The sequence below is a fragment of the Ambystoma mexicanum genome, chromosome 6q, assembly GCF_040938575.1.
Source record: "Ambystoma mexicanum isolate Mex_15411 chromosome 6q, UKY_AmexF1_1, whole genome shotgun sequence".
In the NCBI taxonomy this organism is placed as follows: domain Eukaryota; kingdom Metazoa; phylum Chordata; class Amphibia; order Caudata; family Ambystomatidae; genus Ambystoma; species Ambystoma mexicanum.
In genome coordinates this window covers 486,743,906-486,759,516 of record NC_090937.1, presented here as the reverse complement: position 1 = coordinate 486,759,516, position 15,611 = coordinate 486,743,906, and the positions used below count along the sequence as shown (strand labels likewise).

The window sequence follows — 15,611 nt, the reverse complement described above, 5'->3', positions numbered from 1 at the left end:
CTATAAGCAGACTAATGCGAAGCGCATGCGGGCGGGGCAGGCTTTTCTGGACCTTTTCTGTAGTGGAGCTTGTGGTTCTTGCCCAGTGGCCATGACAGAAGGCCTGTATTTTCTGGCAAAGTTCCTGTTTACAGCAAGTCCAGATTCTGGAGTTTCCCAGTTTGCCATGACCTTCCTCTGAAGGACCTCATGAAAAGGTAATACTGGGTCCTTCTGAGGGCCTTGACTCAGAATATCCGTTATATCATCTTGCTCATAGGTGGGAGAATTTCTGCTCCAGCCCACGTACTCAATGACTCTATTCATGAGGCTCCGGTATGCAGAATCCACCTGTTCAGCTGGATCAGGCCAGCCAAATTCCAGCTCCATCAAAATGTCTATACCACTAGCTGACGGGAGAAAATCAAATCCTCTTCAGAGGCTGGCTCTTCCTCATAAATTGAGGGCATAGACTTGAAAGTCTTTCTTCGGTGTAGGTTTATAAGCCTTCTCTAGAAAAGGCAGAGGCCTTGAAATGGTCAAAGTGACCATCGAAGGCGCAGACACTGGCTTTGACAATGGCACTGATGACGCTAATGGCGTTGACACTGGCTTCGACAATGACATCAATGGTGCCTTCGACAATGGCGTCGAAGTCTTCGACAACTCTGTCGATGAAGGTTTTGGCAATAGCCATGTTTTGCTCGGCGTTGCCTTTGACTTTTTGCATCGCCAGGTTTGACTCTGTCGAAAATTAGCTTTTTTTCGGAGATATCGCAGAAGGACTACATTCTTCAGATGATATTGTCGACGATTTCTCGTTGGACCGAGAGCGACTCACCGGTTTGACACTCGGCTTTGCCATGGTAGTCTTTGACATCCCTGGTAGTCTTTAACATCCCTAAATCGTCCGAAGGAGTGACCGGGGCATGGCCTTTGCGGGATTCCTTCGAGCGTGTCGAGGCCACATTCTCAGATACACGCAACATTTCACTCTTGAAAGCATCCCATTTTTGGGGGGGTAATCATTTTTGTTTGGGCACCCGATAGCCTCAGTAGAGGAATCAGATGAACAAGAGGGAGACCTATGGTGTCTCTTCTTCGACGAAGAAGGTCTCGACCGACTCCTCGACTGAGACTTCTTTGACTTTTTGCGCCGGGATGAGTCCCCAGACTTTTTATCCCTCTTCGAATAGGACTTTGAAGCCGCCCTCCACACTGTCAGTTTACCTTGGCGCTCCCTGAGAGCTTTTCCTGTCATGGCCTGAAAGGACCTGCAGTCATCGGTTCTGTGTGCGGAACCCAGGCACCACAGGCAGACGCAGTGGGGATCAGTAAGACATCTTCGCCCGTAGTCCTGGCATTTTTTTAAACCAGACCCTGGGGTCGAATGATTGGAAGATTAAGACATTTCTTGATAAAACTGAAGCGTGCCGTTCAACACTCGAAGCAAAGCTTTCGGAAAAACTTAACTGAAGCCAACTGGCGCAGCTCGAGCCATTTGTACTGCTGATGACGTCGATACCTGGCGGCAGCCCTCCAGGGACATAGATGCCACGACATCGAGCACAGCGGCCTCTGGTGTAGAATTATTGGCGAGAAACAAATATCAAAGATGAGGAATACGTGGGATGACACAATCCATTCAAAATGGTTTACATAGTGCCGAAAAAATTCGGACCGGAAGAGTGGGGTGAAGGATTTATTGACAAGGCTCAGGCATTGGAACCTTGAAAAGCATTGGATGGACCCGGCATCGAGTGCCTGGGCGCCTCCATCCTCAACACTGATGGCGTCGGAACTGGGGCATGTGAGGGGTCGGAAACGCTGAGCGCTGCGCTTGCCTCCGAGGCCTGCTGCTTGGGATAGAGAGGGGACACCTCAGCCTATAGCGGCATGCTTCTTGAACATTTTGAGGATGCAAGGTTTTGAAATCCTCACACTCCTGTTGAGTGGTAGGCTAGGCCAAGGGCTTACCTCTCTCCGTCGACAAATTGGAGTCCCGACGATGGGAGTGATGCCTCTTCTTCTTATGATGAGGAAGAATGGCTCCTTGACTGGGACCCTTTCTTCTTTCACTGATGTTCTCTCTCTGGGTTATGCCCCTCGGTTTTAGCCTCCGAGGACCGAACCACTGACTGTGCCAGAGATTTTGAGGGCAGTCGACCTAGCGCGAGCTTCGCAGCCTGATCGCCAAGGATTTTGGCTGCATTTTGGCACACAATGCACACCAGTCTGTCCTGTGACTCGTGCCGAGACACCAGAGGCATAATTAGAAAAAATATAAAGATTTCTGATGAAAACGTTGAATAAGTCGAAGACTCGACCATGTTCCCAAGCAGCGCGATAAGTGCACAGAAAAAAGGAACTGAGGTATGGGGCGTAGTGACAGATTTATATACAACGCCTTGCATCATAACCGGAGCAGACGATAGAGTACCGGGCAAGATGGACCGACAATCGACGGCCGAGTCGAGGTCCACTATGCCCCCTGTCCCAAATTTTTCAGAAGCAGCGAAGCTGGATGTGATATGTATCAGATGAGTTATCTGCGGCAGAAAAGCAACCCATTGAGACAGGTGTTATAGGAGGTAGACATAGCCAGAATCATAGCGCGTTTATACCGTTTGGAAGCGGAGGTGAACTCGAGCTGGTTTGTTTTGGTTGGTGACTTTCTCCAATTAGCTTCCGCTAACCGTTTATTGGGTTCTACGTTATTTCGCAGCAGTATTTTTCATCGCAGGTTTTTTCATCGCCTTGGTTACCCCCCAATCCCCGCTATTTTTTTTTTATTCCCTTATACCCACAACCATATATTTAATTTTTTAACCCCCCCCAAAAAAAACCATGAGTTTTTTTCGAACTAAAAACAGCGATGAAAAAACACGCGATGAAAAATACAGCAGTGAAATGCGTTGGAGCAGCGGTCGAGAAGGTCCTGTGTAAACCACGAGTCCTGTGGTCTGTGGGTTTTGCTTTTCAAGGTAGTAGAGGGGCAATAGTGTCAATAGATGTAGTAAATACATTTGTGTACAGCTCGGCAAGGGAACTGGGGTCAGTAGGGAGGAAAGACTCGGGTATGAGTGAAATCAGTGCCAGGGCAAAGCACTTCTTGTTTAGGTTGCTGGAGCTGCAGGCTAGTGTCAGGGCAGGGGGGGGGGGCAGGGTGGAATGTCCTATAGGCGATATAGAGAAGTGGATTAAGTGGTGATAGGACCAGGGGCACGTGTTGTGGTGGAAATTGCAACCTGGAAGTTGAGGGCCACAATCCAATCCAGAGTGCGACCTTTGGAGTGCGTTAGCGAGCTAACCCGATGTAGAAAGCCTAGGGCACAGAGTGTTGGCTACCGCTGTAGCAGTACTGACAAGGGGGTCATTGTAGCCAAGATTCAGTTTTCTATGACGGCCAGGATGTCAAGGCTCAATGATGTGATGTCACTGATATCCAAAGCGTGGGCTGGGAGGGACTTAGCATTGATCAAGGCATATTGGAGAGGTGCAGTACATGAGGTGGGGTTGTTACTTTTGGAGTAGGCTGTAGGTCTATAGTTAGGTGCTTGTGCAAAAAGCAGGGTAGAGGGGTCCCTTGTGGTTGGTGTTAAGGGTGGAGGCGAGTTTGGTTCTAGTGTTTTCCTTATGCCTGGCAGACATCCAGGATCTAGACATGGGGAACAGGTGGCCATGCACCCACTTAGGCGGTTGTTCCTGGTAGCCATGTCCTGCGGGCGAGTAGAGTCCTGTGGGTTTTTAGTAGAGCTACAATGGACAGGGTTGTCTGAAGCGTAGTGGTAGACAAGAGCGAGGTCACTGGCAATAGGGTCTTCAGTGGGGCAGAGTCACTGCCTGAAGCACAGATTTCTGAGTTGTACAGCAAGGGGCTGTGCTGGGAGCAAACAGTGTGGTGGGTATGTGCTAGAGCTGCAGATTGGCTGCTTCATGGCGCTACGCCAGTGATTGCCTCAGGGGCAGGTTGTTACCCTTTGTCTGGTACAGTGCATGAGTGTGCTAGGTAATAGCGTGCAGCTGGGGCTAAGCTCAGAGTTTTCCAGGGTTTGGGGAGGCAATGGATGGACCTGAGGGTAAGACAGGAAGGGCGAGGCACCAAGTAGATCACTTGACTGCTGAGGAGGTTGTCTGCTGGTGGGTAGGGCAGGTTTCTTAGGAGTGCTCACTGGCTGGACCGGAGCCGAGTACCTTGGTGTGTGCACAGTTGTGTTGGGGTGCAAAGGCTGTAGCGGGCTTAGATGGAGATGGGAGGGATATTCAGGCATTAGGTAGGGTCTCAGTCTTGGCATAGATATAATCTGGAAACATGAGGCAGATAACGTAAGCGCGTGGGGGAAAGCAAGGGGATAGCGCAGTGCTAGTAAGAACAGCTGCAGGCGGCTTACCTTTGCAGAGCTGGATGTCGCTTTCAGGGTGGGCTGCAGATCGGCAGCAGGTAGTCCTCCGGGTATCCAGATTTGGGTCCACAGCGACAGCGCTGCTCAAAAAGCATGTCCTTGAGGAAAGGGCTGGGGCTGAGGCATCCAGTGCATGACAGGGGCTAAGTTTGATGGCCTTTCCAGTTGGCCTTCCCAGGGGGTCAGCTTCGCCTGCTGGCTCCCGGCAGGATGCAGTATGCAGATGATGCATGGCTAATCGGCTTGCTGTGAAGGCGGGCATTTCGGGGACATCTGGTCTAGTGGATTCTCCTTTGAATCTCGGTCAACCGTTTTAGAGGTGCCGGTTTCTTTTAAAGGTAATAGCCCAATGTGACATGCAGGGTGCTGGATGGACCCAAGATGAAGGTCAGCAGGAGCTGAAAGGCACTCCTGTGCTTTTGAACATGTATACACTTTAAGGCTAAAGACATTTGACTTTCACTTTATAGTTGATTTTAGAATTGAGGGTCAGAATAGTACTTTGGACACAGGACTTGTTGTTTTGGACATTCTGACAAAGGACCGTTAGTTTTGTTTTGATAGGGAAAATATTTCTTAGAGCAGGGACAGTTTCCAAACACATTTTAATAAAAGTCTATGGCCAAAAACATGAATCCACTGTGACCAAGTTACATTCCTGACCCTTAACATTTGGTTTCAGGTATGGGATCAGGTTCAGTTGATAAAAACTGAGGAACCCTCAAGTTTGACAAACTTAGCAACAGAGCTTCCAATCCCACAATAGCTAAAGAACATTATATTGGATTTGATTTATGTAGTAGTAGGGGAAAATTGATACAACCTGGGAACAATGTGTTGATATCCACTGACCTGGTCCTGAACTCCCCTGCAGGTACTTATATTAGACTCACCTCTAAATCAGGTCTAGCCTGGCGACATGAGTTAGAGGTCTCAGCAGGCGTCTTAGACCCTGACTACAGAGGTGACATAGATCCTTATTCAGAACAGTGGGAAAAATGCAAATCAAGTAAATGCTGCAGAAAGAACAGCTCAGGGAATCTGGACCCGAGGAAATTAAGAAAGCTTATATGACAGATGGAGCAAAGGTTTTGGGGAGTCAGATAAAGATTCACAACCCATACCCGAGGCAGTACCACTAAAGATTCTTGGGGAAGAAACTGAAATTATTCCTGATTTGGCGTTTGCCCAAAGAAATGACCCCATGTTAGCTGAGGCTTTCCTTCACGTGTTATATGAGGAGGAAGGCAGACGGAAAGGGAGACATTCTCTTTCCTACATTCTGGGTTCTTATATAGAGGTGATCTTAATCATAATGGGACCGGCCAGGTCTCAGATAATGGTACCCAAAAGCCAAAAAGGAATGGTGTTGGAAATTGCTCACTCATTTAAACGGTGGACATCTGGGAACAGCCAAGACCCAGGGAAAAATTTTAAGCCGTGTATAACATGTTGTACTTACCCTTGCTCTGTGTCAAAAGACCAGTTCTCAAGTACCCCCTCCTGCCCTGCTACAGCCTTTGCTTATAATTCACGTGCCCTTTTCCCAGATAGGCATGGATATAGTTGGACCTCTTGAACCCTCTATGTTGAGAAACCCATATATATTGCTAATTCGGGATTATGCAACAAGATATCCTGAAGCATTCCCATTACGTAACAATACAACACATTTTAAAACATCTAGTCACATTTTGTCTCATGGGTTGGGTTCCCAAAGGAGATCCTAACAGACCAGGGGACTACATTCAAACCATCAGTTTGTGGGTGATCCACAGAATGATTCTATGTCCTAAAAAAATTAGTTCAGGCAGACAGCCAAAACAGGGACATGATACCCTGGGACCTTTTTGCCGCCTGGAAAACACCACAGTCAACAGGGTTTTCCCAATTTTCACTGTTATATGGTAGAGAGCCACGTGACATCCTCGATGTTACGTGAGACATGGGAGGAGCACATCAGCCCTCTCCCAAACAACCAGGCGTGTAAAGGCACACATGGCTACAGTAAGAAGCATAGTCCATGCTCAATTAGTAAATGTACAGCAAGGCCAATAGATCTCTTATCGCAAGAGAATTGCTTAGATCTTTTTCCATTGGACAAAAGGTTCTTGTTCTCCTCCCAACATCTGAGAATAAGATGATGTCCAAATGGCACAGTCCTTTGCCCATTGCATCCAGCTTCTTCTCCTCCTGGTCTGGAGGTACCCTGGCTGCCGGCGATGGATTCGCTGATCCCTTCCTCGCTGCGGCTGAGAACACTGAGTCAGGCAAGGGTTGAGGCCTTAAGTACCTTAGCGTTGAATCTGGTACCCTGTACTTTTTCTCCAATCTGTCACGCAGGGCTGTACTATGGTTCTTCATTAGCGCCAGGCCTTCCTCCCAATGTAGTCCAGGAAGGGAACAGACATGATGGTCTTTCTTCTTGACTCGCGCCACTGGTACAGGAACCCTTCTTTTTTAGTCTCCTTGAAAACCAAATGAAACTGGTCAGAGGCCCTTGACATCATGGAGTGAAAAGATCCAACTTCGTATTGTGGGGAAGCCCTATGGGGCTCGTCCACCTGTGATGTTTCTCAGTCAGCTGGCACAAAGTTGTTGTCCTCGTCGGTGCCCGTAGCCATGTCCGTGCCTGAGTCCGTCGGCAAAGCCGGGGCTCCGGGTGGGGTGGGGTGGGGTCGTGTCGCGATGAGGTGGTGGTGGAGGGTCAGCGTCCCCCCTTAAACTTTCTCACCCAAGTGGGCGTCCTCAACCTCTCAGGATCCAGAGGGTCCTCTTGAAGCGTAGGCCCGTGTGCCAGGGGCATCCTCCACTTTATTTACGTGACCAGTGTGTGCAGAGTCATTAGAATATCCAGCGACACGTCTCTCGGTCTAAGGGTGAAAGGCGTGGTCTGGACTGACGCATCTCCTCTTGCGAGCAGGGGACTTAAGCCGACTGTCCACAGATCCTCCCCCCTTGTGGATCTGTGTAGTAATCATCGGACAGATTATCGTCTTCCTCGTCGGAACTTGAGTAAATCTGCTCCGGTCTATCTGGAGCAGCCTGTGGGTCCACATACCAAAGAGGTTCCACCGGGGGAGGAGAGTCTTCTCCCTCTCAAGAGGCTGCTGGGTCGATGCGGTCGTCGGGTCTTTCCCAGACCTCCGAGTGGCTGATGCCTTCATCGCTGCCTCTGCAGCTGTATCTCGCCTCAGGGGTAAGGACACCCGTGGGGTGGTCGTGGCAGACACTACCTTTGCGGACCCACTCTACTTCAACGCTGTCATGGTGAACATTGTCGACTTTGTCTACGATGTACTCGTCGAGGCCCTCCTTGACAGAGCCCTCGTTGACTCAGTTGACCTGGCAGGCTGAGAGGTCTTAGTGAGCTTTAATGAATGCTCTCCGGACTTGTCCCTCGTCGGTTTATCCGCTGACACAGTTTGGACGGGATTAGGTGCTTTCTTTTGGAAGAGGCCCTTTTCGTTGGCAGGTTCACCGTGCAGGCTGAGGGTGATGGCAATCGCGTTCTGCCTGGCTCTGGACCCACATCAGTGGCGAACCCAGCGTCGGAGCTTGACCTTCTCTTGGAATCCCGCGAGCAGGGCGTCCTCAAAGGATCTCGACCTCCTCCCGGAGGGTGTTCGCACCTCAGATCGGCCGGTCCTAGATATGGCCTGACCCTGCCCGGAGGACAAGTCTGTGGCCTTGCTCGACTTGAGCCATTGCTGACAATATGCGGTAGCTGTCTTTTTTGGTTTTCTTCGAGAAACCACGGCACACCTAGCATCCCTCCTCATAGCGGTCCAGATGCAGGCAATATAAGCATTTATGATGCCGATCTTCCACGAATACATTCCTTAATCCACACTTCGCACAGAGTTTGAAGAGGCTTCTGCTTTCCTTCTTCTCAGACATGTTTGAAAGGCGTGAAGTAAGCCCAAGGCTGGGTCTTCTTGAAACTTCGATGATGATCCGACGGTGGATGAAGATCTTTGCCAGGAGTGGATCCCCGCCGTTGGTCTCTGTCCTTCATTGAAGACGATCAAGCAAAAATCGGCCAAATTCAAAAACGTTTTTTGGAAAAAATCTGAAATAGCACAAAAACAGCTCAGAGAGCAGCTTGAGGACTTCCAACACTGAAGCATGTGGTAAAAATTTGAAGATGGCCTCCAGGAGTGCAGCTTAGGGAGAGGGTGGTCATTGGATGGGGGCAGTATGAGCCCGAAGACGGTGATTGGTTTAGAGGAGGAATACAGTTTTAAAGTGAAAGTGAACTCTTTGTTAAATTTTACCGTGGATTCCCAGCCTGATGACAGGGAATATTCAAGAGCATCCATGCCAGACCCCATGTTGGAGAATATGCTCAAGTCTGACATTATCAAGCCATTTTAGAGTCCTTTGTCATCCCTGATAGTGCTTGTTGACAAACCAGATCAGTCGTGGAGGTTCTGTATCGATTTCAGAAAGGTGAATGCAGTATCCCATTTCAACGGTTCTCATGCCCGGGATAGATTATCTGATTCATCGATTGGGGACTGCTGTCTTTCTTTTCACAATTGATCTGATGAAAGGATACTGGCAAGTAACTGTTAATCACATGCATCCTTTCTCGTGGATAAGCTTAAAAATGTAGAACCACAAATAATAAAATGGAGAGAGGGGGTGAAGGAAGCCGAAGACATAGCTGGATGATTCCTCAGTGAGCTCCAGTGCCAATATCTATCCCATGGACACTAAAATCACTTACAATTGCCTCAATCCACGCCGAAATCAGAGACAGCTTTAGAGCCCTTTGTGCACAGATCCTACAAGTTTGATGGGGCTATGATACCGAATTGCGGAGATCGAACCGTGTGAAGGTGCTCGAATGGAATGTAAAAATGGTGGGAGCACTAAAACCTGACAACTCTGCAGTACACAAGTCGGTGGGAAAGAAGCCACACACCCTGTGGCAAAGAGTCAGGACTGTGGGTTAATCAGGCAGTGACATTGGCCCCCTTTCGCATGGTTGGTACAGCAGAGCGGCATTAAGGTAAAACAGGCGACTCCGGATGATGCGCTGTACCCTGTCTGGTTCGACAGAAGAATGCAGCGTGAAACGCATAGAACTCTGGGGCAGGTGATGACAGGCACCCTGCTGAGCAGAGGGTTGCAGGCGCTCATGATACCTGCCTGACAAATAGATACATGCGTGGCAGGGACGGAATGAAAAATCACCCACTTCAGTCCCTCACTGTCCAATGTCTGGGGAAAAGCCTGACTGTTTAAGATAGAACCAGCGCATCAAGGACTGAATACAAATGGATGGGACAGTACCAACTGCTGCATCCAAATCATCCTGCCGCACCTGGCATACTGCCTTTCACACATCAGACACAATGTCCAGGAAGCCATCCATATCTCTCCCTCGGGCATATGCGCTCAAGTCTCAGCGATTACTGACCACAGCACATGAGTAAACTTTACCAGGACAAGGGAGGTATTCACCACCTTCAAAGCCATTCTCCCTAAAGCAAAAACTTTAGATGCAAACACATGCATCTTTTGGAAGGCTAAACCGGTTAGCAATAGCTGCCTCAACCACGAAGTTCCACAGAGAAGAGTACTGTCGGATGAAAGTGTGGCCACTTGTGGGCCAGCTTTTGTGTTTTTGTGAGCCCCTTGTCAACTGAGTGGAATACACCGATTGCCATAGAGCCAGGGCAGAGTCAGAAAAGGCTGTACTAAGAGGCAAGACCTTTTCACTGGGCATGCTTTTATCTAGGATATCCAACAATTCAGAACGGATCAGAGGCTTGGACGAAACTCTTAGGCCTAAAAGGCATCACAATCTTTTCAACAGTGGTTTGGATGACTAAACAGATGACTCCCAAAATTGGGTGCTGTGTCAAAGCCGCTAGGATCGTGTAGATCATTTGGCAAACCAAAGAGCTCCATCTAGTCTTCCATGAAGTCAGGTAGCTGGGCCTGGTCCAGCACTAGAAGGGGCTTCAGTACATGGGGAATGGTATCCAACTCCTCATGAAAAGTCAACTACACAGATTTTAAAAATCGGGCCTTGGATTTCAGGGTCAAATACACCATTGTCTGCGTTGAGGCCTTAATTTGGAATTTAGGCGCCAAACTAATCGGAGACGCAAAAGCAAAGCATGTGGATACCCCTCCTGAAAATTACTTCCAGCCAATATATTCATTTCAGACATCAACTCTGCCGTTAAGGTGAAGCTGCACCCAGTCAAGGCATAAAAAATGTCAAGCATGTGTATTTTGAACTCCTCCCACTGTTCTTAAGGCGCATGCTTAGAAGGAAACAAGGCCTTACTAAGTTGGCTTTAGTCAGAAGAGTCGCTTTCATGCCTCCAAAATGTGTGTCTCCTCTTCTTATTGATGGAGAAGAAAGACTAGGAGTGAATCGACTATCTACAAACAAGAGTGCAAATGTTCCCTTGCCTCGTTATGCCTCCTTTTCTCCTGCTTCTTTCCAAGGGAATACTTCAGAAGTGATGTAGCCTAGGACAACCTAGCCCACCTTAGCCGCATGCTCCGTGACATCATTGGGATTCATCGACTGACAGGACCCACACTGCTCTACATCATGATCCACCCCGAGACAATTTTGTGTGCATCCGTGATGGACATTTTAGTGTTGCAGTCCTGACAAAGCAAGAATCCTTAAGGCTTTGAGCCAGGCATCATGGCGCAGGAAAAAATTCAAAAGGAGAACAAGTGATATTATGTCACACCTGTATCAATTAGTGGAGTGCAGGTTATTCGCTGCTCGTTGGCTTTTTGTGGGTCTCACAGCAATGTGCACCACTATGTGTTGATTTGAACGATAAGGACTTTCTGTATCATGATTGCATCTTAATATTTTATGATTTGCCAAAATGGTTCAACAGTTTTTTTTATTTTCCTTTGTCATCCTCTCTCCTCAGGGAATTCACATTATCAAGACACTTGTTATCAATATCTATTCATTTGAATTGATGTGGATTTGACAATTTAAGGGATACATTTGTATAGGATGATACTTGCCAACCAATAGCCTTGAGAAAGACCAATCTTGGTCGAAACACCTGCCTGCTAGGGCAAGGCTGTGTGCTATTTGTATCATATGTGGCTAGGGCAAGGTTTTTATTTTTTTATCATATGTGTCGATTAAATCACTTATGATATAACTGGATAAGGGCAATTTTACTGTGTACCCTGTTGGATAATGGTAATTTCGGAAGAGGTTAGGGCAATACCTATGTACACCAGAGTTTGCAGCTATCCCTACTTGGCATAGAGTATAGTTAACAACGTCAACCTTAGTGCACCCTAAACCTGGACTGCCCAAATGACTTCAAATAGAACTGATACCGCACTGTACGTGCCTACATTACTTTTTTCTTGCTAGTATGGGTAGCTTACTTTCCCTATCTGAAACCAATTTTCGTTTGATTTTAACACCTATACTTATATATGCATCTTGACTATCAAAATCATACACTACCCTTATATTTCTCCGATCCTTGACTTTTGTTTGTCTGTTTAGTGTCCTGCCTACCCCCTTTGACATTCATTCTTACAGTCTACCAATTTCCTTTTCACTCTACAGATACGTCTGTTTAGACAAGTGGGCCACAACTCCCCTAAACATGGACAAAACGTAGCCCTTCAAGAACGCTATAGGTAGCAATGTGCGCAGAGAAAAATGCTTAATATAACATATTATATATAATAAGCAGAATACCAAGCTTTACTTCAAGTACCTTTTCTTCCAGGCTTGATACAGTTGCCACATCTAAAGATTTGTCCTGAATGCTTAAAGAATATACTTCGATTTGATGCCTTAACTCATTGACCACACATTTCTGCTGTGCAAGTTCTTCTTGAGCCATCCTCAGTGCATCCTCAATTTCTATCGACTGAAAGAAATGTGCATATATTAGTGATCATAAATAAGAGCCAATATGCATGCGTGTGTGAAATATATAGAATTGTGAGGAAAATTATAAAAACAATTTAAATTCTGAACCAAAAGCAATGTAAAAAATGAAAACATGGTAAAAAATACATATCTAGGACAATAGAATATTTTTGAAAATTTAAATTCAAAAAGCTTTTTCATCAGCTAAAATTGCCATTGTTTTGTGCTAAGATTAGCTGCAGTCATGCATTTCCATGAAACACTGGCTTACTTGTCTCAAACTCATCTGAGCATCCTCATTATGCTTTCCTCCCTCAACTTTCAGTGTTTCCTCTGTGGCCTCCATCTGAGTCATTTCAGAAGTTAGATCTGTCTCACGCTCTCGTAGCTCCTGCAGTTCTGCACACCGTTTCCCTTTTAACATTTCAAATGCAGATTCGCTTGACTTCAATCGCTCTTCAAGCTGTCTAATATCAGAAGATAATTTCTGTTCCAATTCTTTTTTCAGCATTAGGATGTTTTCTTTTTCATTTGTCTTCTTCTGCAGATCTTCCTTTAAAGTTGACAACTGAAAATATATTTGCAAGCACTTAAGAAATTGGGGTAAACATACATAGATGGAGAACTAAAGGTGTGTCTGGCTAGATGACACAACATTAAATTCATCACTGGTGAGTTTGTAGAAAAAAAAGATGATGGCACAAAAGAACAAAGACTTTCATCCGACAGATGACAATTTTAGAAATAGCTTCCATGCAAGTAAAGCTTCAGAAACGTTCAGATAGCAGGAGGCACACTAATGTTCAGGGATGTTGGCACTCACCACCCAAAATTAGACATCACAGGTGTACATATGGAGCGAGAAAAGAGCCAAAACCTCAGTCTTACCCCTGCCCGAGGAAGATTAAGGTTAAGTTACTTAGCAACTATAGAACTGTAAAAGATTTCAAGCACTCCATCAAGGGAGGGCAAAGGGAAATTATCGTCTGAATCTCTGCCCACCCTTTTGCTTTAATGTCCACTATTTTATTGCGTGCCTTCTGCACCTCCTTGGGAAAGCCCCTTTTTGGAACCAAATAAAAAAGAGGAGCTGATCAGTCTCCACGCTCAACATCTCTTGAATTTTGATAATGTATTGTGCGGGCTCCTCATCCTCTCCCATAGTGTACTGCATTATAGACTAAGTCTGGGGTGTCAGGGCATGATCGTCCTAATGTTGTTGAAAGGTGGCCCATCATGCGCATTGTCGTCCAATTTCACTCCCGGATATCCCGCCTTTACTTATATGTCCCCGGCCTGATCACCAACAATTGCCACCAGCAAACTTAATATCCCCCATAGCTAGAGGAACACCTGCCGTCTGTTTATGGAATACGTAAATCCATTTCCCAGTCCCAGCAGTAAGGGTCGGGAGCGCCTTGATGAAGTTATTTGTATCCATCTATGCCCAGGGCATATAATGTGCTCTCCCCAGACCTTTGTATAATAGTAGCATCTGCGGGCCCATCCTCTTCATCCAACACTTCCTTCTTTCTTTGCAAGTGCCCCCAGCCACATCTACTCCTCAATTGCGTCCCTCAGAAGCTTTCCACCTGCGGTATTATATCTGGTGCCAGTTGTCCCTCTTCTTCATCCTCGACCTCGGTTACTGTGTTCCCACCCATCTTCCATCAAATCTCTGTTTTATCGGACCTCACTGTTCCGTATCCCATGCTTCCTAATCGCCTGCCCTCACCCTCTCATCTGGACATGCACATCCTTTATCCGTACTATCCAATCTAAATAAAATGTCTCTTGCCCTCCTTTCATCTAGGCGGCTCCCTTTCTTTCTTCCCTCACTCTGTGCGGTTCTCAATTGTGCCAGCTCTACATGCGCCGCTACCAGCACCTCCTCTAACTCCTGCTGCCCCTTGTAGTCTTGGGGCGGGAATGTACAGCGTTGACGGGGCAGTGGCTGGGGTGGGCACATAGGTCAGGTTACGTTAGTGTATCCCGTTGCTTGGCGAGTTAATGTATATAATCCCTTAAGTTCTGTTGAGGTCCCGACCCCCTCTGTTACGGTGGCCCCTTCATGGGTATCCCACGCACCGCCCTCGTCGGGATCCTCCACGTCCTCAATTATCTTCCAAAGATCTAAAATATCCTTCTGCAGCTGCTTGCCTTTATACTTTGCTGTGAAAAATGTGCTCATGTGTTCTAGCACTCAATTATTATGGGCCCCCTGCTCTGGCCAGGAGTTAGGCATCCCACCTCGTGTCTCTACCACTCATTGCTTGTGGCACTTTTCAATCTTGTCCTTGTAGAATGCCAGCACAATATACATGTGTTCTAAAGAAGTACCTCCTCCCATTTTAGTAAATAAGGCGCTCAGACCTCCTAAACTGACCCTTGCGCGCTGGAGCTGTCTAGGTCAAAACTAGTCTTCTCTCCCCCTCCTTCCTGTCACCCCCCCCAGTTATAGATCCCTTCTCTTCACCCACACCCAAAGCCCACTACACTCACTCAATATACTTAGAATACCCTACCAGCGACGACACGCTTTAGGCCTCCACTCCTCACAAATAGAAAATTGGAATACACTAAAATAACAAGCTAAATTAACAACTAAAAGAACAAATATTACTATATCCAAGCCCACTAATTATGCACTTGTTTACCTCTGTGTCACAAAACAAATGATGCCATCATCTCCCCTGACTTGGGAAGGCTCCCTACACTCCTTTACTTTCCTTATTATTCCTCTTAAAAATGTGTAATTACAAAGTGAAAGAATTCTACTTTACCACACAAACACACCCTTAAGTCCTTCGCACAATCCCTATTTTACACACACACACCACTCCCCTACTTGTAATCACTTAAAAGTGTATACTCACATATGCGTGTTCATCAGACCTCCTCCATCACGGGGTGCCAACAACAGCCTGCACTCTCCCCTGAGCGGTCTCCCGCTTCAAAGAGCAGACAGGAATTCTGTAAAGAAGGCTCCTGCTCACCTCTGGGACTGATTTGTCTGAGACTGGTTGCTGCAAGTGGGCAAAGCCCCTTTGCAGAAGCTGCCTGGAAGCATCCATCGGAGCATGGGTTGCCGCTTACACTAGAATAAATACAACCCGCTAGGGAAAAAGGCCCAAGACACTGCTTGCAAAGATAACAAGTTTTTATTCCTACAAAACAGAGGTGCATCAGCAAAGAACTGTGCTGTGGCAGAACATTCTGGCAAATTGGGAGTGCGCAGTAAGCTAAAAGGACGCCTGGAGTCATCAGTGTCGTCTTAACATACAGTGAAAACCGGCGAGGCTCATTGGCGCAACCCTATACATGGTCGGCCA

The 15,611-nt window shown here is 47.0% G+C and overlaps 1 protein-coding gene across 5 annotated transcripts in view; it reads right to left on the bottom strand.

The window, feature by feature from the left end:
* CENPE (centromere protein E) overlaps positions 1–15,611 on the bottom strand; it is a 2,471,681-nt gene that overhangs the window by 1,225,014 nt on the left and 1,231,056 nt on the right. For all 5 annotated transcript variants that reach the window (XM_069630970.1, XM_069630968.1, XM_069630972.1 and 2 more), the window contains 2 exons: positions 12,551–12,847; positions 12,122–12,277 (listed from right to left, as the gene is read on the bottom strand). In XM_069630970.1, coding sequence (XP_069487071.1) covers positions 12,122–12,277; positions 12,551–12,847 — 453 coding nt within the window. The remainder of the gene's footprint in view (positions 1–12,121; positions 12,278–12,550; positions 12,848–15,611) is intronic.